The sequence below is a fragment of the Anser anser genome, assembly GCF_964211835.1.
Source record: "Anser anser genome assembly, chromosome: Z".
NCBI classification, from domain to species: domain Eukaryota; kingdom Metazoa; phylum Chordata; class Aves; order Anseriformes; family Anatidae; genus Anser; species Anser anser.
In genome coordinates, this window is record NC_139723.1 from 18,233,492 (window position 1) to 18,258,080 (window position 24,589).

Sequence of the window (24,589 nt, forward strand, 5' to 3'; positions counted from 1 at the left end):
AGATTTAGATTCCCTCAGAAGGGAAATTAAAGTCATCAGAATTACAGTTGTATTGCTTGCCTGGAGCCTGTTTTAGTAGGTGCACTTCTGAAAAGAATATTTACAGTCTCCAGAAATAAGGTGAAGTGTAACAAGTGGGGAAAATAAAATTATCACCTGGAGAAGGACAGCCAGAGCACAGGGATGCAGTGATATAAAAAAGGTCTGGCACAGAACAGTCTAAATATGAGTGCCTGTTTAAATCCAGGCTAAAATTCCTTTATCATCAATGAACCTAAGTGCTGATCCAGCATAAGTACCACCACCTGACACTGTTTTGTGTATCAGAGAGGAGAGATGGTAGATGGAAATTCTTGTAAGAACTCATTTGCATTTAGTTTAGCAACATCAAAGAAGTTTTTTGTTTGTTTCTTTTGTTTTTTAAGCAAAATAATTAATTATATTATCTCTTTTTGTTAAGCAACACATGGATTGTTCCTATTTCTTGGATGAGAAATGGATCATCAAAACCTCTAATATGGCTAGATAAAAGCAGCAGTAAGTAATGTATCTGTTCACACATGCTAAAACCAACATGACAAAAACATGCTTAATACTTCTTTAAAAAAAAATACATATTTGAATTGCTTAGGGAGATATTCCACTAAAGTCTACATCTAACTGTTGTGTTAATTTTAATTAAAATAGCAATACATTTTCAAATAAGTTAACACATTTTTCTCTATGTTGCATCAAACTTCAGTTTGTTTTTAATAATATGATAGAATCTCTATTCCTGTTATGAACCTAGATTTCCACAGTAATTTTAATTTTGTCATTTTGTACACAAATCCAAACTTCAAGCTCCTCACGCTTCTTTATTAGTTTTACTTTAGCAGATCCTACTAACATTAAAGCGAGATTCTGAATATAGGTAGCATCTCAGAGTTTGTCTGTGATACATCAGAAAATGATCAAGCTCAAGAAGTAAATATGAAAACTGAAAAAGATTAAAACCAGCTGTGTGAAGAGAAAAAACATTGTTAAGCACGGATATCTGTAAAACCAGAAAATGAGCTTTTTCAACACTGTGTAATTTGTTTATGCAAATTTAATGCAAAAATAATCTTATCAACAGCATAGAATTCCAAAAGGTTTTAAGAGTTTATAATAAAAAAGTGAGTTTATAGGTATCTCCACTCAAATACAAAATCCAGTTTTCTCATTCTAGTGCTTTCCAATAAACATCTGTATTTTTTGAGAAAGAAGAAAAGTAATAATTAGAATGGGTGAATTAGTTTTCTTTGGTAAGTCACCCCTCAGCTCTATCAGACCTTGAATCAGTTACAAGTAGGTGCACAGACTGTTGTGTTCATTGAATGCTTAAGAGCAAAACTACAATACAGTGTGTGTGTTTTTTCACTCTCTGCCCTCTGTTTGCAATGGTCTTACCCTGTTTATTAGGCAATAAGATAGCTTGAGTGATTATTTCACAGTATATGGGCAAATAAATAAGCAATCAGTGGATGTTCCAGTGAGGTGAAAAATCAGAAAATTTATAGGAAAGAAGTGTTAAGCACTGCTTGCTTGGAAGGACTAGTGTTACATGCTAGCTTATATTATTGAAATGACAGCAATTCCATTTCCTCACCCATTATGTGATTTAAGAGCTACAGAAGAATTTATGAAATAAACATTGTGTTGCATCTGCCTGAAGGAACTACAATAAAGTATAAATTCAGTCTTTAAAATGCATTCCACTAGTATTTGAAAGCCATGTATGAAACTTCCCAGACACTAGACTTCAGCCAAGTGACTTGCTTTCAAGCTTGAAGATTAAAAAAAAAAAAAAATCTGATATCTTTTTTTGACTTTTTGATGTAGAGATAAACCAGATGGTTCCTTACAAGGGTAAAAATGTTGAGATATTTTTCAATTCTGCTACCAATTCGCTCCTGTGAGACTGAAATGGCTTCTGGTTGAGAACTTCTATTATTGTTGTGATTCAGAAGTGTTCATGAGCATGGTTTGGGTAAATGAAAATGAGGGATTTGGTATGAAGTACTGGTTTGCCTAAAATTTTGGAATAGCTTCTGCAGTGATATAACAATACATAAAAAAGGAAAAATTCAAAAGTGATGCCGCGTATTTTTATTTTTGCTGAAAAGAGCTACATGGGAGCTGATTTCTTTTACTTCTGAACAGGTTAAATTGAGTCGTGAGCTCCAAGCTGTCAGTAACCAAGCACGTTCTTTCACAGCTGTGCTATACAGTGTTAACAGCCTGTCCTGTTGGTTTAAGGCTTCTCTGGCAATGTCTAGATACTTATCTTCTGCTAATACAATTGCATTGGTCTCTGGCAGGTAAAGACACAATCCCTGAGTGATGCACATCTGTTCAGTGAATGGCGAAACACAAGCAAACCATGCTGCTGCGGTAGAACATGTTTCACTTGGCCTGGGGGTGTAGCTTAGGAATGGGCTGCATCTCTGAGCATAAGTCTGCTATCTTAGATGCATCTAAAAGTCCTTCTGATGATTAGCAGAGCATCGAAATAGTATATGGAAAACACTGCTAGTGCCATATCCTAGCCACCATGGTCTTTTAAATGCTTAAGTTAGTAACTGTCATGTGTGACATTTTCCTTTTGTTTTATTTGTGAGAATGACTCAGGATGAATCCTGTAGTACTTGCTCTGTCAAAACACACAGTAGTCCCTGCCTTCTCACCAATACTGATTTATTGTGTTATGAGAGTTTGCCATCTTCTTAAACCAAGCTGATCATACCCAGTTGAAGCAGAGTCTGAATCACCTTAAAGCCTTCAAGGCTGCTCTGTTCCCTCACAGTGCCCTGTAAGCTATCAGGAGCAAATAATCAGACAAACACCTAATGTAGGCAGTAGTGAAATGAAACAACTGAAAAAAGGAGACTTTAGGATGTGATGTAACTCAGCAGGACTACAGGACTTTTATTTAAAGTAATCTTTTTCAGTTGTTTGCCTCTCACATAAACCTAGCTGTTTTGTTTTTCTTGATCACCTTTTATATAAATTCTAGTAGGCAGCTGTTCTGTTGGGTACTGAAGGTTGTGTTTTGGAGGAACACTGGGAGCAGCGGGTGTGTCAAGGGTGCATGTCTTGGTATGTGGAGGTATTGAATCATAGAATGAATCATAGAATGACTCAGATTGGAAGGGACCTTAAAGATCATATAGCCCCAAGCTGTTTACTTTTAGATGACCTTACAGAACTCTCCAAACTGATTCTCCCACTCTACTCTGCATTGGTGTGGCCTCACCTCGAGAACTGTGTGCGGTTCTGGGCAACACAGTGTAAAAAGGACATAAAACTATTAGGGAGTGACCAAAGAAGGGCTATGAAAATGGTGAAGGTTCTGGAGGGGAAGACATATCAGGAGCAGCTGAGGTCCCTTGGTTTGCTCAGCCCAGAGCAGAGCAGGCCGAGGGGAGGCCTCATGGCGGCCTGCAGCTCCCTCACGAGGGGAGCGGAGGGGCAGGCGCTGAGCTCTGCTCTCTGGGGACAGCGACAGGACCCGAGGGGACGGCATGGAGCTGGGACAGGGGAGGGTCAGGCTGGGTGTTAGGGAAAGGTTCTGCACCCAGAGGGGGGTCAGGCACTGGGACAGGCTCCCAGGGATGTGGTTACAGCACCGAGCATGCCGTAGTTCAAGAAGTGTTTGGACAACGCTGTCAGACGTAGGGTCTGATTTTTGGGTGGTGCTGTGTAGAGTCAGGAGCTGGACTCAACAATTCTTGCAGATCCCTTCTGACTCAGCATATTCTGTGATTCTGTGATTCTATGGACTGCCTACTAGCCAGTGGTTTAGGAGAAGCATGGGTCTTCAGCCCGCCTTTTGCCATCTTCAGAGTGCTCAGTTCCTGAGGGGTCAGGTGGATGTTGAAGTTATTCTTCTGTGCAGAGCATAGATCACAAATGCACCTGCTTTTGTTGATTCTCATTGTGTCCAGCCTCAGACCTCTGTCACAGGGGATCATTGAGTCCACTGTTCATAAATGCAAGAGAATTTATCAGGGTGCATAAAATAAAATAATACTTTTTAATATCATTTTACAGATTTTTTTCCTGAAATGCAAGTGTCAGAATCAGAATATGACTGGATCTTGCTAAATGTAAATTTAAGTGGATACTACAGAGTGAACTATGATCAGTTAAACTTAAAAAGATTAGTACACTTGCTTGAAAATGATCCAAAGGTAAGATCATATTTGTTTTTTTAAAACTTATAAATTGGCTTCTTTCCATGTATTTCTTCTTGCAGTTCTTACCAGTAATCACTTTGATGAAAACCTGGAACAACAAGAATTCATATATATCACATAAGAACAAATGATCCACCATGGCATGACTAAAGTCACTGGCAGACTTCCATAGTGGAATAGGAACAGGCCCAAGTAGTTTCACATAAGCATTAAGTTGAAAAATAGCATACATAAGATGGCATTCTGTCTTGAAAGTTGTCTTAACGACTTGTGGATCTTCCAATATCTTAAATTTGGCTTGAAGATTTATCAGTGTGAATGTATGACTAAGCTTTATCTGCTGTTAGGTAAACACGGAGAGGAAAGTTAGGAGAAAGTTTTTATTTCCACATTTCCTCAAAGCACTGTATTTCTGCCAATGAAACAGCAACAACAAAAAATGCATCTGATGGAGTTTTTGGGTGTTTTGGGCTTTATGTGTGTGTGTTGTGTGAAGAATGTTCTGAGAGGTTCCAGACAGTTCTACCAGGGCTCTTTTAGTCCTCTGTAGACTATACAACACAGAGGAGATTTCATGTCACCTCTGACTTGCCACAGCATGGGCTGGACGTAAATGAGGCATAGAGCAACCCATCCATACTGCCATATATAGGGTTGCATAGCATTTAATGTTTCCAAGACCTAGAGTGAGAGAGAGGCTCTGGTAATAATATCGGTTCATTGGTTTTGATAACAAAGCTGAGAAAGTTTAAGCTTTCTGAGTCTGGGGCACGCACTAATAATGTGCAGTCAGATGACTTATCTGGGAGGTCTGAATACGAGGCTAATCAGAACACACAGGTGTGACCAAGCCTCTCTGTGGCACACTGGCTTCTTTTTTCTAAGCTTTTCTTTCACAGCAAATCTAAGTCAGAACGAACTGCTGACTTGGAGCTGTGCTTTGGTACTGGTTGGTGCTAAGGTTGGCTAGAGCAGCAGCCAAGCCTTACCATTATGGAAACAGGGAGAAGATGAAGAGGGATCAGCATGAGCTGTAGGCAGAGACTCACCCACAGTCCTTCCTCAGTAAGGTAGTTAGTGACGGTTGTCAGACACTCCAGTCTGGACTAATGTGAGTATGTATTCTGAATTGAAGCTTCAAAAGGAAAAAATGTGCCAGAATGATATAACAAGGCTATTTTTAGGGAATGTACAGTTTCTTTATTTTAATTTCAGAAAGCAAAGAAGAAGGTCTTGAAGTTCCACACATAGTGTTATGCAGTTGTATATTTATATATATATATAAATGCTCCTAAAATCACATAAACAACTTCATCTTAAAATACAGGATATGTTTTAATATGTTTTGTAGAAGATTTTGGCTTAGGAAAGATGTTAGGGACATGTATTACACATATGAAACCTAGTACAGTTTTTTTTTTAATTCTTAATGATGTGTTTAGATCTATTAACACTGTATTGATGCTTTCCGCAGGCTATTCCTGCTGTCAGCAGGTTCCAGCTCCTAGATGATGTTTTTGCATTGACACAGTAAGTATGTTTTGCATATGTCAAAGAAACTAATTAAAGTACATGATTTCATTTAGCATTCCTGTTTCTGCTTCTTTCATTCCTATCCATATGTGCCTCATAAGAACAACAGATGGTTCAACAAAATGGGAGGGTATGAAGTATTCACTACATTCTTCTGTCAGTGTTGAGTGATTTTCAAAATTTCTTTTAAAGTGTTCCATCTCTTAGCAAGTATTTTAAATGATGGCACCGTCATGAATGTTTTAGGGACTAACCTAGATTTGTTGTAATAGAAAAAAAAAGTCTGAATGAAGATAGTGAATTTTCCTTTTCTTAGTTTATTCTGGGGAACAAACAGCTGTGCTGTCCTGTGTCACTCATAGTACCTCTTTCATTTCCTCTGCTGGTGGATGAGTTCGTCACTCACGTCTTGGCAGAAAAAGGTCACATGGTACTTGCACTGTGGGTGCTACAGTTCTGTAGAAAATCACTTTAAGATAACCCAATTTTACATCAGTTTTCCTGTCACTCTTCCCTCCTTCTGAAAGGTGGGCAGTTCTTAGAGGAGGTTCATGTTTAGAGGCTGCAGGACCATGCTGCTGGAGAGCTCAACAGTACTGTGGGAAGCCAAAGACATAATAGTCCTGTGTCTCAGTCATACCAGAAATGCCCAAACCATCAGACATCTAAGATGTGGGAGGTCACCTAGGGAGGAGGTGGCCAAAGCACACTGCCACCCTTTGAAGCCTATGGAGGTGGATCTGGGAGCAAGAAGTCAAAATTACCTTTATTCCTCTTGTAAAAGTGTCCTTTCTCATAAGAGAGCTCAAGCCTGGCACATAATATGGAGAGTAACTGTGAAGTATTGAACTATGGTCCTGTATAGGCATGCTAGAAGTGTTTCTGTTCTGGTGGATTGGGGCTTGATTTTTTTTTTTTTTTTTTTCTGTGGGAAAGAATGGTTTCCATGCTAGCTTCATGCTAAGGTACAGAAATGCCATGCTGAAATTGCTAATCCCTGGGATAGTGTGCATGCGATTTAAATTGTTTGACTTTTATAATGATGTTTATTCCATGAAAGAACCTGTACTGCAACCTCTACTGTTGTCTAGCAGTAAAAAGATAAATGTGTTAGAAGTGAAAACTGTGTTTTGTTTTTTTTTCCTGCGTTTTTTATCTAGTGAGAATGACACGTGCTGTAAATGTGCTTAGACCTAATCCTGCAGACACAGCCACAACTGAATCTGCATGCGGCTGTGCTTACTGCCATGATTGCCCCATTACTTGGATGGCGGCATTGTGCTCTGCAATAAATGGGTGGAGAGTTAAGCTCTTAAATGATGAACCATTCTTTTACATTTATTTTAATTTTCCAGTGTCTTCTCCAGTTCACTCCCCACCCTGTATCATCAGTTTCATAAATAAACAGATATTCATGATAGATAGTTAATGTGAATAAGTATGCTCAAATATGAATGTTTTTTATCTTCAAATAGGTTTGGATATATTCAGATTGAAACAGCACTTGAACTAACAAAGTACCTTGCCAGAGAAGATGAACTCTTCATATGGAATGTGGTATTGTTAAATCTAGTGCCGGAGAATTTGGAAAGTACTCTGAAAAACTATGAAGTATATCCACTTTTAAAGGTATCTCATTTTTTGTTAGCAAAGATACTAGCCCATTTAAATAAAATAAAGACTAAACCGAGTGCTTTATAAATTCTCATGAAAGTAACAAGTATGATGGGTCATAGTTCTTATAATTCCCTTTGCATTACTTTGCCAACTTCTTTAAATATGAGGTTCTTATTTGTACATACTAGTAAATGATGAACATCACTACATTATGAATAATTCTTACTATAAAACAGAAATATGTTCACATTCTTAATATTAACTTTGATCTTAGGGTTTTGTTTTGTGCTGTTTTTGTAAAACTGAGGATCAGGAAAATCTACACGGAAAGTAGGAACTGGCTTGGGAAACTAAATGAGATGATTCTTTCCCGTATTTGTTACACGAGATGGTATTTTCTTATTTATTTATTTGACTGCTATTTGACTGTACATTTGTTTTAAGTGCAATACCACAACAGTGATTCTCTTAAGTTCTTAAAGTGTAGGCATGTTTAAAATATGTGAGAAGAATATTTTTCTTTTGAGAACTTTTTTTTTTTCCATTTTTTTTCCCGGCTTATTCTGTGAGAATGAGCATTTATTTTGTTTGTACTGAGATCAAAGGTGTTTGTGATGTGAAATAGTAACTTCCCACTTTGAATAGTACAAGTGTGTTGAATTTTATATAGATTATTTTATATACTTCATTTTTAATGTGCTATATTGTCAAGAAATGAATAGTGGTAAATTTTTAGGATAAATCAGAATAAGTAGAGACAAACACAGTGTAATAAAAATATGCATCTACATGAAACTAATTTTTCTTTCCTTTCTTTTAAAAGAAATACCTTTTAAAGAGAATGTTGCCAATATACCATTATTATGCAGGTTTTATTCGTCAAAATGTTGATGCTTTGGAACCTGACTATTTTGCACAGTAAGTATTCCATTTTTCTCAGAAGTTTGGACTGACATGATTGGATCTGATACACTGTAGTTCACTTTTATAAATTTAAATAGAAGATAGAGAAAAATGGTCTAATTTGAATGCAACTGAATTGTTATCCTTACTGTCCTTATGTGTGTGTTACTTGTGATGATACTTCTAATGAAAATGCAGTATCAGGGTTGCTTGGGATATTCTTAGTGTATTTAGTGAGCATAAAAGATGATACCTTAATGATCTGAATGGTAGCTCTTGTTTATTGGAGAACAGGTGCAACACGCTGCTGCTATTTGGGGAAAATCCTGTAGCAGTGAACTTCAGATGTGATTTATGGATCAATCACTAGAGCTTAAAATAGTCCTTTTTGCATTGCAATTGAAAGCCACAGTCTTGACTGTCAGAATGATTGAGACTAGGTGCAACTAGAGCAACAGTGCTATAAAGCACACATAAAGCTAATAAATTTTAGAGTACATGAGTAGCCTCACTAATATCCATGACTACTGATGTCAGGAATCTGTTATTAGCAATTTCCTTTTTTTTTATATTTTATTAAACTTCAAGTACCTTTAGTAGAGGTTCTCCTGGGTTAACAGCACCATGTGCAAAAACTATGGTCACGCACAGTTTGAGTACTCCAAATGTGGAATACCTATATTTTATTCTTGCTATTTTGGCTTCCCTTCAAGAGTGTATTTGGAAAAACTTTTTGCAACAGCATGCTGGTTGGGTCTCCAAGACTGTTTGGACCTGTCATCTGAACTGTATACTAAGTGGATGGACAACACTCAGTACAAGTAAGAACAATGATGAGGTGTGCATGTGTAACTGAGGTGGGAAGTTAGTGGGCTATTACATGGGGCAGGCAGAGAAAGAACACTGCTCATTCTCCACAGACCTACAGAATTTGAGAAAAACAAACAAACAAAAAACCATGTCAAGACAAGAAAACGAACATAAAGCCTCACGACTTCCCCAAATCCCAACTTTATATTGATTTCATAATTACTGCTTTTTACATACAATTTACAGACCATAGTCTGTTTAGCCTCATAAGAGATGAAGCTCAGATTAGGGCTTAAATCCCATACTGTCCAATCCCTTTTTCACAGTACAGCCTTCGGGGCATCACATATACTGACTCAATTTCTAGGCTTCTCTAAGTAGTAGAGAGTGAAGCTATGTTTGTATGATATGGGTTCATACCCATATCATTTGATGGGTGAACCCATCACATCATTTTGCATGTTCTGTATTTGCATGAACAGGTGCTGGGATGGGCTGCCAGCTCTTGTGCTGAGACTGGAGCTTAGTGGCTAGGTTTCAGCTTTGTGAGAACGGAGTCTGGGCTCTAGCAGGATCAGACTTTCTGTATTAGAGTATTGCATTGTTAAAAAATATTACAATGTATTGAAATTCTTATTCTCTTTTCCTTCCTTTTTTTTTTGATTTTTTTCTATGCAATAATCATATAGTATTGGCACTGGTGAGTGAATATTTAAAGTTTATTTCTTCTTTTTATTTGTTATAGTGGTAAAAGGTTAATGTTTTGGTTGTTAGTCCTGCCTCTGTTGATATGTGTGACTGGCTAGCTGAACTGAACTTGTATTTGTATTTTTTATTAGCCTTTTAGTGACCACCGTCATTTTAAAAAAAAAAAAAAAAAGTACTTTGGAGATGAAGCAAAAAGTTTAAATGGGCTAAACACATTCTGGTATGTTCCAGAAAGAACGTTTGTACTATCCCACATTAACAGCAAGAATACTATTCTGAGCTCTGAGACTATTTTCAAAATAGTCACCCATTTTCCCCTGTTAAGAATACTCAAAATTAGTTTTTGCTGATGGAATTCTATATACCTTATCTGAGTTCAAGAGCTGACAAGTCTAAGAAATATTAGCTGATCTGGTTTTGTATTACATGGAGGAAATTAATTTTGCTATCTTTTTTAGAACTAAGATAAGTTCAAAGAGACTTGACAGCATTGAACTTAGCATGGCTAAAAATGTGGAGAAATAATGCAATTATGTGTTTTATTAAGTGAAAGAAATCACACTTTAAGGAAAAAATCGTATGAGATAGGAAACTTCTTAGGTTTCAAATGACAAATTGCAGTTTCTGTTCAGTTAAAGAGGAAGCTCTTCATATGCTGGATAGAAGGGGAATAGGGCACAATACACTTTTGACTCATACTTCACAGAAAAGGTCCCTTTATGTTACTTTATGTTACTTGTGCTCATATGTTCTCCATTCTGAGAGCAAAAGTCCTAACAGCACACACGCGAGCACCAGGTGTGTTACCATACCCTGTAGGATCCCCACATCTGTGTAAGTCAGTAGTGCTTCTCCTTTTTACATAAGGTAATTAGCTTTCAGCTGAACATTTCCAAAGAGTTCCTGGCCTTGCAGAACTTAACTAGACTTGATACGGTGCATTTTTATCTGTTTGTGTGTGTGTGTGTGTAGGTAAGTAGGTAGGTAACAGGCCAAGAGCCATGATTCCCATCCAGTTTCTCAGTTTAGCTAATTTTTTGCTTATACTGAAGTAGACCTCTCTAAAGTAGTGTTGTAAAGTAGTGTTCTCTGTTGCACTCAAAGGTTATGAAACCACAATGTCACCTCTGCAGAAGCTCCAGGAAAATGGCATCACCTAATGCACCTTCTTTCCAAAAGTTTTTTTGCATCTTCCCCAAGAAGTGCAAATTAGAGAATCCTGGAAGGCCAGTAATCTCAAACCACACAGCTATTCTCAGAAAAAAATACCAAGATTAATAAACCCCATCCCTCAGCAAGCATAACCCCAAACTCCAAATTTCCCTTGTGCCACAATGGGCTTCCTCTGTGAACTATACAACATAAGTGACTTCAGGGCCACCTTAGTTGTCACCAGCCAGTAAACCAGTGTCCCATAGCGTGCTGCCTGTACATCCTGCCTTGAATAGCCAACATCAGAGCTGCAGCCAAAAGATATACAAAGCTTATCTATTTTATGTTCACCCTCAATGGCTTTACACTCAATAACCAATGTATTCTTCAAACTAATAAAACAGCTGCAGATATCAGAATAGCGGTATTTTAGCCAAGGCAGTTTTTCATGAAGCATCTTGAAAAGAATAGTTTAGCTAACCATATACCCTATTATCACACATCAACCTACTGTGGCCTCTTTCTGCTAGATTATGAAATGGTTATTAAAAACATTGCTAGACCCTGTAACTCAAATAAGATCCAGAAGAATTCCTCACAAAAACATCCCTTATCTTAACAAAACCACTCAGTTCCAGCAAGTATCAATGTTAGTGGCAAATTCCCTATGCTCCAGCACATATCCAGATAAAGCATTCCAACACTTTCTGTTATGCCGGTAAAATCTCCCACTCCCAGCAGGGCTATCAAAATCCCTGAAGCTTGCATTTTCACTTCTCAACAAGTGATGTCTATCATCCAGAACACCCGTCTCTCTCCCTAACTCTCACTAGACCTTCATAGTTTACGAAGTTTATAAATTATTTGTGTCTGCATTTTCCTTTGAATATTGCTGTCGTATAGCCTTTCCTCTGACTAATACTATCTCTGTTTTTGCTGGTATTGACTCCATTTTCTCTATGATTGCCTAGTGAAACTCAGAGGATTTTTTCTTAAGTCATATTTAAATTTGAAATTTCTGCTTCTGGTTTTGTGCCTGAAGAATGGCTTTTGTGACCAGAAACTTGTTTTCTTTTCCAAGTCTACCTCCTGATGTAATGGAAAATAGTTTTATAGCTCTACTTACCACCTTGGTCTTATCTAATGCTATGCAGATTAACAGTATGCTATTGGGAGGTTAAAAGTTTGGTTTGTAGCAGTGAGACACATTCTTATACAGGGAATTAGTTCAAAATAGCATTAAAGCATTTTTAGATAGCTTGCAATAGTAGAGTAGTAGACATGTTGCTAATACTGGAAAGGGTTGATGTGTTGTAGTGTTAAGTGACACGTCATTGCCACAGGAGAAATTTTCTATTCAGCCTTTGCACCTGAAGTGCAGTGTTACGCTCAAAATGCTTGCATTTAGTTTCTTTTATGAATGGCATTGCCATGTTGAGGATTCTCCCCTGAAGTCTGAGTAATGGGTAGGTGCTTGTTGCATGGAGAAATGTCCCTTCTGTTTCCATTTGTGCTGCCCATGGCTCTTCTTCCTGGTTGCACTCACTGAAGACACTTTCAAAAGGCTTGTCTGGACTGATTCTTACCGAGTCATAGAAGTACAGAATCATTTAAGCGGGAAAATACTCTTAAGATCACCAAGTCCAACCATCGTCTAACACTAAGAAGTCCATCAATAAATCATATCCCTAAGCGCCACATCCACACATCTCTTGAATAACTCCAGAGATGGAGACTCCACCACCTCCCTGGGCAGCCTGTTCCGATGCCCAACCACCACCTTTTCTGTGAATAAATTCTTTCTGATGTATAATCTAATCTTCCCCTCATGCAACGTGAGGCCATTTCCTCATGTTCTATCACTTGTCTCTTGAGAAAAGGGACCAACACCCTCCTCGCTGCAACCTCCTTTCAGGCAACTGTAGGGAGAGATGAGGTCTCTTCTCAGCCTCCTTTTCTCCAGACTAAATAACCCCAGTTATATGCAGCTGTACCCTCTTTAATGGTGTGATCGATATACTAGCTGAGATGTGCAGGAGTGGCATTGACATGGTCTGTACAGAAACTGACTTGACCCAACTGCCTAAAATGAATAGTTTTTGTTTTGCCTTTAAACTGCATTTTTGTTAATATTTAAATCATGAATAAAGCAATCAAATTTAACAGTTTTGTTTAGATTGCTAATTTATATTTTTCTTATTGTGCATCTTTTAACTGTAACTAAACATTTTTTTCAGTTATGTATCAATTGCTTGTTTTGACTTCATAACAATACAGTACCTTTTAACCATATTTTGCTTTGCAGAATTCCCTTTTTAATTAGAAGAACGGTCAGTTGCTATGGTGTTGCACTGGGAAGTGATAAAGAATGGAATTTTGCATGGGAAATGTATAACCATACTGACTCCACAAAGGAAGATAAAGACATCCTGCTCTCTGCCATGAGCTGTGCCAAAGAGTCATGGTTGCTTCACAGGTGACCTTGATCAAAGCGTATCTTTGTGGGTAGAAATCACAAGAAAACAAGTACTGCACCGTACAAACCTGGCAGAGGTTTACCTGCTGCAGAGCCATGTGTCTTAATATACACCACTGTCAGAATCTTAAGAGTTTTCTTACAGGGAAAATATGATAGTGCATATACAAATGGTCATTCTGCTGGTATAACATCCTAGATGTCATTAATGACTGAGAAAAGGACTTCCCAAGCTGGTAACTAGTGTGCCATGTCTAACACTACCAATGGACATGTCAATATATCTAAATCTCCTTTTGAACTAAAAATATTTCTTCAGGTGCTACAGCAGATTGTGACAACACATTCCATGATATTGCATGCTGTATGCACCTTTTTTATATATTTTATGTAACTTTTGGTTTGTTTCCTGTCATTTTTTAACTTTGAATCCATTGGCTGCCCTTGCTCTCTGCACTGTAAGAAACAGTATTTATAATTTGCTTTGACATTTTTCTTCACTATTTAAGATTTTATATCATTTTCCCATAACGCTTCTCCCCTGATTATTTTATTTTCAAGCTGAAGTTTCAAAGCCTGTATAGCCTTTGCATGGAAGCCAAATCATCCATTCCTAGGTGAAGGATGAAAATGAAAGTAGACTAGCTAGTATACTGTTCACTACTTGAAGTGTAGACTGCCACAGGGAAATCATTTATTTAAATTTCCAGTTTGGAATACTGTATTTATTATCTTTCAGTGACACCCATGTAAAATCTTTTCACTTTATCAATAAAAAGATGTTGAGGCTGAGTTCTGTAATATATCGTGTCCACGTTGCCTGAGGAATATCTCATAGGACAGAAGTTTGCCAGTGATGATGGCCTAAAGAATAATCATCCGAGCATTGGCGTAAACACAGTGGGTCTAAAGCTCTGAAAGTAGTAGAGGTGTTTCTCCTGCCAGCCACCTGCCCCTGTGATGGTGGTCATTTGAGAAGGCAGAAGAGTTATGTCTGAGAAGATGGCCAGATGGATGGGGAAGACATGTCTGAGCGGAGCTATGCTATTTTCCACCTAACCTATGGCCCTTTGGTGACTTTATTATTGGCACGAGCTAGCAGTGGTCCCTGACAAGCTGTAAGATACATTGTACTCTATACAAAAAGAAAACACCATTTCAGGAAGTTGTGATGACCTTGTTTCTTCCTGTGCTGTAGTAGCTGACAAGGCAATCTATATTTCTAAATGCCACCCTGAATGTCTTTTGGGTTGAGGAACATTCAGCTGGGCTTTTCCTGGTCCTCATTACAGATTTTCCATTTGGTTAAGCATACTGGTGGCATGCAAATGGGAGAAACCCAGCTCATCTCCTCTACCAGTAAAGTTTTTGATACTCTTTGAGAAGATTTTTTTTTTTTTTTAATAACAAAAACCCTTTGAAAGCAGGAGACTGTAAAGTAATGCTTTTATGCAATAAAAAGAAGAGTTATTTACTTTTCAAAGATGATCAGTCACCCACTACCATTGACATCAGTGGCAGGTAGTTAAATATTTCTGAAGTCATGGCTTAGTCTGCCCAAGAGTATCTTAGATGCCTTGTTGCTACAGCCAGTCCCCTCTGCACAACAGTGTAAGTTACTGCTACCTCACTTTCTAGGCTCTGTCTGTTTGGAGATTTTTCCAGAAACTTGGGAGCAGTTTCTCCTTCCACAGAGTTGTCTGGTGGGAGTCGTTCTCTGTATTCTTTCTGTAATATATACAAAAAAGGCAAATGTATTTGCTGGTTGTGCTACACCCTCATTTTACTGAGAAGTGGACAGCCAGTGTGCAAGACCAGAGAATTTTACCAACACAAGGACAAAACTCAAGCTGAATACATGGCTCAGAGCGACACCAAGTTTGATCTATCTTTCCACGTTCTGGTATTTGGAAAGGCAAGAATTGTCCTGAACTGTTACATATTTCCATGTTATGACTGTTGAATAGCAACTGATAGTTATAAACTTCTTTTCTAACAGATACTTGCAATATGGACTCAGTGATACATTATTTTCTTCTAACTGTACTTCAATCATCATTTCATACGTGGTGACGAAGGACATTGGGCACCGAATAGCCTGGGACTTTGTTACAGAAAATTGGCCACTTTTAAGTGAAAGGTATGGTAAGCAACTAAACCTTTGGTTTCTCTTTATTTCTGTGGTTCTTTTTACTCCTTCCTTCATCTTGCTATTTGAGATGTAAAATCCAGATACAGATTTTCCTTTCAGAGATGATTTTTTTTTGGCAATGATTGATGCAATTCCTTATGTACACAGACCAAGGTTTTCAGATCATCAGGTCTTAATGTCAAAGAAGAACTCACATCAGATACAGAATGCTTTAAAATGAGCCTGTTTGTGACTGTCTCAGTGCTTTTAAGTGTAAAAATTTCTAGAAAATCTGACCCTTACTTACCTACTTAAATGGTAAGCTTTCCCGTTTGTGAGACATTGGAAGATAAAAATCCATCTCTCAGAGTACGCTTAATGTGTGCTTTGTAAACACTGGTAAAGGGAACAAGTAAGCAAGAGATAAGTGAAAGTATGAGTTACTATCTGTATGACTAGCTGCCATGAAATCTATAGTTCCCTGCTTCTTGCTATCCAGGCAGAATTTCACACTGAACAGAACAAACTTTCAAAACAGGAATATCCTCATGCTTTTACTGGTTTGGAAGAGCAGAAGAGAGCATGGTTGAAGTACGGTGATGGCTCTCTGTTGCAGGTCCTTTGGATGCTGGATGATAGAATGCCAAGAGACCATGGACAGAGTTTGATGAATTTTATTGTAATTATACGCATTGTCTACCAATATAATTAAGCTTGAGAGGAATATGAGCAGTATAAGCATAAGCAAAAAGAAAAGAGATAAGCCACTTGCTGTGTAGGCAAAGTACAGTACCGTTAATGAATACTCTTACCTGCTGATAGGCAACAGTTAGAAAAGTTGTTGAACTCTCATGTCCTCCATCATGACGTTGGACATCTGGACCAGCCAGTGAGAGCTACCCCAAGATGGGGCACTTTATTTATGGGATGAAGACTCAGTGCCAATTGCCTGATTGACAGGATGACATGAGTTATATCTTTCACATAAGGGGCTGAGAACAAAGCTAGGCATGTTTTGGGTAGCTAGTGATCTGTAAATACGATAGCCTTTTGATGTCCCCAAGGAGAATATTGTTTAGACTATCACGCGATTGATCACAGGTGCCTTTGTAAAAGCTGGTTATGCAAACACATTATACAAGTGTTCCCACTGACCCATGCTCTATCTATGGTCAGGAGCGTCTCGCCCCGTACACTGGCTCTGTAGACAAATGTTTTCAGGAGCCGTAAAAGGAGCAAAGTGATGGTGGAAAACTAGAAGCCAAGAAAATGAGTAAGAGTTTTGAAAATGAATAGACCTGATGGAAAGTGATGGAACAGGATTAGCCTCCATGCTAGGAGCATAACATTGAACATCACAGATGAAACCATCATTGACCTGACTTTTGTTCGTGTTTTTATTCAGGCTGCTTGTAACATAATGTGAGGCAACATAGGCTTCCTGTAGGCAACTGGAGAATCTTTCTAGTTTATCTTTTCCACTGCATAAATATAAAGGTAAATTTCTTGCTACACATTCAACCAGACAGTTCCACAATCAGGAGAAAAATGCATAGCTTGGAAAAAAAAAATGTTCCCCCATATACTCTAGAAATGGGTTTATCCACTAGCATTTCATAAGCACAAGTGTAAAATACAAAAGTAAGACTGCAACCTCTTTTCCAAAGACAGTCCCCTCTCTCTTTTTAGAGATGGTGGATTGGATCGTACAGGTTTATGAGGGCTTCATGGACTAGTAATACTATTAATCACTGTCTTAAGTCCTAACCCATCTCCAGCCTACCTGCACTGATGCAGGTGAATTGCACATGAGCTTGGGCTATCTGCAAATATCTTTAATGCCTGCTAGAAGACTCCCTCTCTCCTTGGCATTTTTAAATACAAGCATAGCTGTGACATCCATCTATCCTACTATCTTTGGTGGCACAGGAGACCCTCAGGACCCATTTGAGGCAACAAAACTAAGACCAGCCATCTGTGAGCACTGAAATGTGTAGCTGTATTGCTAGTTCTAGTAAAGGCAAATTATAGCAGGTTTGTGTCACACCAGCTTGTTCCCTTATAGAGCTTTTAGCTGTTCCATACTGTTGAGAAATATGCTGAGAAACTGACATGTCATTTTCAAACAGAAAGAATAGTGTGGATATTAGCTTTTTACACTGTCCTCAAGACATGAACAGAAACACCAAGCTGTTAGAATCGTTATTGCGCAGCCTTTCTGGATGGGTTTGTCTGCATGGACTCACAAAAGTTATCTTTTTTAAGCCAAAAATTCATGTTACCAGAGTAGAAATACCAGATCTTACAGGAAAATGAAAATGAAGAGTAATTGGTGTGTTTCATCGTGTTCAAATGTCTAAACTGAACTTTAATTGTGCTGCTTTAAAAGGGGGGAGGGTGTATACAACAGCAAATTTCAGCTTAGTTGGTATTTTCAACATGATAAATAACAAACAAATAGTAGGAATATTTTCAAGTGAATTGAAGTTTAGTGTTTTTGCAAATATGCTCATGGAAGGACCTTTATCTCAACTTTACAGGTATGGAAAGGAATTATTGCATGATGTATTAAAAGTCATGGGAAGATTTGTCAATACAGATGTACAGATCCAAGAGGTAAATGAGAAAAGCAATTAGTTTCAACTTTATCTTCAGTCTGAAAATACAGCTTTTTAAATCTCATTTCTTAAAGACATTCAGGACATGTATTGTATGATGTTGTGTTGAAATGCTGAGAAAAATAATACCTCCTCATGAGAAATAAATCTATGGACATGCACCCACAGCTCTGAATCTTTGCATGCAGTCGGTTATTCACCATGGCATTAAAATGAGCTTTTGCACAGGGATGGTTGTTGTCCGGCTCTGTGTGGTTGCAACACACGAAGTTGTCTGCCCATGTGCTGAACAGATGGCCTGAACACGTGCGATACAGTTCTTTCCCTTCGTCTGCATGGCAGCTCAGATGAGCCTGTGAACAACAGATTCTAACTGGGCTGATCTGTTTGTAAAAAGGGGATAGATTGGGTCTACCCTGCTGGTGGGTAGAAATCTGTGGAATATGGTTGTAGCTTCTCTTTAGGCTATTCCCCACAATAAGACCTCCACATATTAGTGTCTGTGACGAATGGATAACCATCACTCATTGTATCATTCTCTTTTTCTTGTTCTTTCCTCTCCACTCTGTCTGCCTAGATTCTTTCCAAAGGTACTCTTTATTTTTCCTTAAGAGTTCAGTTTTTGTGCTGTCTGCAGGTGATCAGCACACCTGTGCCAGCCTTGAACTACAGTTCAAGTAGCACATTTTTTTCTGTAATGACAGATTCTCACGAGTATCTCTCATTGCAGGAAAAAACGTGCTTTCCTTTTTCAGCCATTGATTGATGCATGCATATATACAGAAAGCAACTGAGAATGGATGGTTAATTAGAAGAGCAACTCAGTCAGTTAGCTCCTAAAATAAAAGAAATCTCTCCTAAAAATGCATGAACTAAAAGTTTTTCATCTTTTGTACCTCAGGGAAAAGTTAACTACCTGTGATGACAAAAACAATAGTCCAGTGTCAGCCTTCCACTTAACTTTCAGATTTGGAATAGAGTCCCAGTAAATATCATCAAAGCTGCCTCATTTTCACCTTTAAAATCTGTCTGTAAAGATAACTTTCTCCATAATGTCCATAGGCAACTTAACAAAAGTTAGGCTGCTGGCATGTTAGGTTGTCATCTGTGAGGCAGACAGCTGCCTCATTTCTCTCATTGTGCACCCCCCCCCCCCAATATCTGTGTACATTTCTTTGCTATTAAGTCCTGGCTTGTCTTCTGCTCTTTAGATTGATGGGAGAGACTTCTTGCACTGTGATTGTAGATGAGGCAGCACAAGAGTATTCTGCTCCCCAACTAGTTCTAGACACCAGTAGTAGTGAAGCTGGCTGCATTTGGAAGGATCTTTAGAAGGATGGCAAAAAGGCACATTCCTGGTGTGCAAGGAGCTTTCCCACCTAGTGTAATCCGTATCCTTGCCTTGTCCACTCTTTACTCTCTGCAGTCTTTCCCTGTTCTATGTACTTCTATGTCTAAAGTGTCTGTCAGATACATGGTTGTTTGATTCAAGTGAAATTACATGGACTAACCTCATGTGTTTATTCAGTTGCAGGTTTTCTATAACACTACACTGGAAGAGGATGAGAGAGTGACTGCTACTCTACTACTGGAGTTTTCAAAAATTGAAAATATGGAAAGGAGACAACTTCTAACTAAAGTTGCTGACTGGTTACATAAAAATGTAGATGATTGACTTGGGAAAACAATTTCCAGTATATTTTAGTGTGTGATTCACTAGCATTTTGGTATTCATTTTAAGATGTAATTAAAGGTAAAGCATATCTTTATGAGTCCTGTGGTTATCTTCCCAACTGGAAAGTTGGGCTAAACCAATTCACAAAGAAAGATTCTGATTTCAGATCAGACATAAGATAAGTATTTTCATATTATATCTAAATTAATTCCTTACTAGATGAGTTGTTTGTAGGGATACGTTGCTAATAATAACCTAACACACAGATACAGCCCTAAATCCTTTTCTTTTTTTTTTTTTTTTTTTTTCTGTCTGAATATCAGAACAAAGGGTGTGGTACAAATTTTTGGCAAAAACAAATAAGGAAGCTGGAAAAGCTTCATATTTTGTTTTGCTTATGATCTGCACTGTGGCCTCCGGCAAGTCATTTCATCTGCTGCTCTCCAATTCTGTGTTTGTAAGATGCAAAGGGGATAGTAATTTAGAACAGTGTCATGAAACATAAACTTGTAAATGGCTTCAGAGCTGTGGACAGAAAAGGAATAAAGAAATATCATATTTTAAGTATAATAAATGGATACCTTGTCATTAAAACTTTATTTCTTCTGAGCAGATCTGTAAAGGTTTGTACTGAAAGTGTTTACATTCACGTTCATGTTTGATTGGGAATGGGCTTTTGAAGAGCCCTCCCTGTTGTCTCTGTTCTCATGCTTTAACCCCCAGGATAGTCTTAGGGTACACAAACCAGATTCTTTTTGGAAGAAATTAAACAAGGAAATGATGAGCTCTTGGGGTGCAACCAAGAGGCTCTACCATCTGATGGTCATTTTTTTTCATGTCCCTAGGGTACGACTAGTCCAAACTAATACCTTTGAAACATCACCAAGTGTTTCCATTCTTATGGCACAAATCTGTATGCTAATTTAGACACAGGTTTAATCATCTTGCTTACTCAGTGTTTCAGACATGACGGACAGAATTCAGGCCTTTAGAGTACTAATACTAGCAAAACATATTAGCTTGTGGTTAAAGAATTATGGGCTCCTCAGTTCAAGCAATTTATTTATTTGTGTGGTAATAGCATTATGACAAAGCTACCTGTACTGATGCTCTGGTTAACACAGAAAACAGTGTTACATAGAAATGTAGGAAACCCAAGAAGTTCAGTACCACATGGCCAGCAGACAAGGAATGAAACAACAGGCTTGTTGATACAAAGAATTTTTCACTGGTACCCTCTAAATGCACTTAAGGAAAATGTTGCCATACTGGCTGCAATGAATATTCTTTGCTTCTCTGTGGTGCAAAACAAACCTTGTTGCTGCTGTGACACTACCCAAGGATCCCTTTAATATTTGGGCATTACCAACTGGTGCAGCCAGGTTTGTCCTGAAACTATTTGATCTCTTTAGCAGTTGATCCAGTTAAAGGTAGTGCCAAAGAAAATTGCGTGCAGTCTTGAGGGTTTTCATCACGCTGATTCAGACAGCAGACCCAGTCAGCTAGGCTATGATGAGTTGGAGGGGTTTTACCTCAGTATGTCCCCTGACTCCCATTAGTCATTCACTAGTTTTGCCTTATTAGCCATCAGATGGGCTAAGCAAAGCATCAGAAAGTCATTGTTCTAAGATTTATGGACTAAAGTTTCTGTAACATTTAGCCTGTAAGACCAGCATGTTCAAACCATTTCCTTCCAGCTGTGAGCAACCACTCATCCTCTCTAACCACTCTCCCCTTTCCTTATTATTCTTTTATGATCTTTTCTTCTTTCTACTGAAGAAAAATCTTAATTGAAAACAACAACAACAACAACAAGCACCATAATATGTAAATAAGGATTAAAACAATTTTAAAATAGAAGTTATTTTCAAATTGGCACTCCTGACTGATGTGTGCCTTTTGGCTGACATTCTATCTTTCAGACTGCAGCTGAACAGTTTTCATGACAGAGCAAAATGGTGAAGGTGATTTCTGAGCAAGCTGGCTGTGTAGGAGCAGACCTGCATCTCTCTTGCTTCCAGAGTCCACACATTTGTACATGGTGGCATCAGTATCTGTATCATGGCAGTTCATGCTGCCATTGAGTACAAGTTGAGCATAGATATTTGGGAGTGGCAAATGGGAGCTGCAGCAAGGGAGGGTGAGGTGGGTGGGAGGAATCCAAGATGAGCTGGAAAGCTGCTCTATTGCAAAGGGAGTTGAGGTGAAAGGAAGTTCATTGAAAATGATTATGAGGACATGGATGGGAAATGAGCTTTTATAGTACTTACACAGGCTGTGTAGGTGTTATGGGGCAAGCAGTTGTGAAGATGTGGGGGTGTGTGGGGAAATTTCCAGAGAGAGGAGGTGTCATTAATAGGGAGGATGTATTCAGTAGACCCTTAGGCAAAAAACACAGATATGATGGTAAAAGATTAGCCTTTTGGCTTATGTCCTGCTTTCTGCCCTGAGAGAGTGTAAGTCAAAAATTTAAGCTTGTTTTGACTTCATGGCACACATGCATGACCGGCCAGGAGTCTCAAGGGGAATTGGCAAGGATGTGGAAGAGAGTGTGCAGTGGAAGGAGTATGGGACCTGACAGAATATTTGGGAAGGGAGGATGAAAAGAGGCGTGAGGACTATGGGTCCAAAGAGGAGAGATGATGAAGAAGGAAGTGAGGGAAGCTGCAGCAAGATCCAAGGGGAATGAGGAGAATGCGGTAAAGATGGAGATGCTCAAGCTCTTCTTGAGTGTGTTGGATGCCCTGCTTCCTCACCCCAAAGTAACTCAACCTGAGGTATTTCAAAGGATTATGTTGTGTTCTCTCTCGTTTATTTAGATCTGGGTTAATAAGCCCAGCAAAGGTATCCCTGTCCAAGTGTGCGTCACCCACAGCTCCTCAGCAGTGTCTCTCCCCAGGCCTGAGTTGCCCACAGGCCACAGTCCCCTCACAGGCATTCATCCTCCAGCACCAAGCACTGCCAGACATCTACCCTGTGCCACCTGTTAAATCTGTCCCACCAGCTCATCCCCCCTTCCTCTCTGGCACCCTGAGGAGCTCTTGGGGCAGGTGAGGAGAAAGAAATCAGCTGTGGAGCCTGGGCAGTGAAGCACAGGACCCACGCCACCTGGCTATGTAAATAGAGCGTGTGGACAGGGCAGGAGGACCACCCTGATCCTTTCAGGGTTGTTGTGAGTCCCAGAAAAGGTGGGTATGGGGTGGGGAAAAGGGGACCCAGGCTAAGGTGTCATGAACGAACAGTGATGTGGCCTCTCCACACTCACATTGTGTAGAGAGACTCTCAGAGCACAAAAAGAGCTGTCACATCCACACACCCTGGCCCAGAGGTGCAGGGGCTCTTCTGTAGCAAGGACAACAGGCTCTGATCTTTCAGGCACCATTTTCTTTCTTGTGATGTTATCTGAGGCAAGGACCTGAGAAAGTATGGTGGTCTGGGGTGTGGTGGGCTGGCCTGGACCAGCTGCCATATGCCCAACCTGGTCTGTTTCACTTCCCCCATACAAGAGGACCAGGGGAGAAAATGATGTGAAAAATCTTGTGGGTCAAGACAAAGGCAGGGTGATCAGTTAGTGTTGTGGGCAAAAACAGACTTGACTTTGGGAAGATGAGTTTAATTCATTGCCAGGTAGGTGGCTGAGAAACAAAAATAAAAAAGTCAAAATAAAAGCAACCTCCCCCCCTCCCCCTTCCTCCCAGGCTGAACAAATTTGCTCCCTCCTCCTCCTCTCCGGGCGATGCAGGGGAATGGGGAGGAGCAGTTGTGTTTGGTCTGTAATGGCTCCTCTTTGCAGCCCCTTCCTCCTCATGCTCTTCCCTGCTCCTGTGTGGGTCCTCTCCAAGCACTGCAGTCCCTCACAGAATATGTGCCTGCTAGGAGCACCTCCTCCACCCCTTCTGCACTGACCTTGGGGCCCTTGTGGCTGTTCTTGCTTTTGTAAATTTTAATTTCCTCACTCTTCTCTTTGCCTGACTTTTTCACCCTCTCCTAAACACTTTCCCAAAGCTCCACTTGTCCTGCTGTGGGGCTGTTGGAGTCAGTTGGAACCAGCCATAACCAGCAGTGCAGGGATGTGCCAGCCACCACCCACCGAGCTCCCCACAGCTCCCGCTGCCAGCATCCGGACATGTGTGGGTGGTAAAGGGAAGAGATAACCATACAGGAGGGTGGTAAAAGCTTGGCAAAAGTGGCATGGCCTGGGGTGGCATAGCATGGCATAGTATGGCCGTGAGGGAGGAGCAGCCATGCTGGCAGTTGTGGAGGCCATGGGCCAGAGGGAGGAAGCAGGATGACCCTCCGCCAGCAGCAACGCAGGGCTGGTGAGTGCTGTGAGGAAAGGCGATGAAGCCTGGTCGAGGCAGCTCGCCTGAGCTAGGGGCTTGTTACGGAAAGCAAGAAAACGGTTAAGCCATGTCTCTGCCTTCGGGCTTGAAACACCACTGGTTGGGAGGAAGCAGCCTCTTTTGCTGCCATGAGGCCAGTCAGCGGCAGGGTTGTGGACAAAACTTGCTGATGCCAAGCTGGTCTGGAGGCAGGATTCATGGCTCCTTTCCTGGGGAGAAAGGTGTTTTGTTCTCCCCTGCTGTCTCACACAAACCTTTCATGACCTCTTCTCATTGACATCTCAGCCACTAAATGATCTCCCAGCCCTTCATATACTTCTTTTCTGTCAGATGTTCTACCCACACGCCACCCCGGTGACTTGCTGATTTGGACATCCAAAGAATAGAAAAGAGACACAAATAT

At 39.6% G+C, this 24,589-nt stretch overlaps 1 protein-coding gene across 3 annotated transcripts in view; it reads left to right on the top strand.

Moving 5' to 3' along the window:
• LVRN (laeverin) overlaps positions 1-20,421 on the top strand; it is a 42,086-nt gene extending 21,665 nt beyond the window's left edge. For 2 of the 3 annotated variants that reach the window (XM_083818226.1, XM_083818227.1), the window contains 10 exons: positions 461-537; positions 4,075-4,214; positions 5,695-5,750; positions 7,229-7,382; positions 8,194-8,288; positions 8,987-9,094; positions 13,249-13,419; positions 15,419-15,559; positions 18,091-18,166; positions 19,697-20,421. In XM_083818226.1, coding sequence (XP_083674352.1) covers positions 461-537; positions 4,075-4,214; positions 5,695-5,750; positions 7,229-7,382; positions 8,194-8,288; positions 8,987-9,094; positions 13,249-13,419; positions 15,419-15,559; positions 18,091-18,166; positions 19,697-19,843 — 1,165 coding nt within the window. In that variant the 3' untranslated portion in view covers positions 19,844-20,421. Of the gene's footprint in view, positions 1-460; positions 538-4,074; positions 4,215-5,694; positions 5,751-7,228; positions 7,383-8,193; positions 8,289-8,986; positions 9,095-13,248; positions 13,420-15,418; positions 15,560-18,090; positions 18,167-19,696 lie in introns of those variants that run through there. The other variant, XM_083818228.1, reaches the window with a different exon arrangement.
• The last annotated feature ends 4,168 nt before the right edge of the window (positions 20,422-24,589 follow it).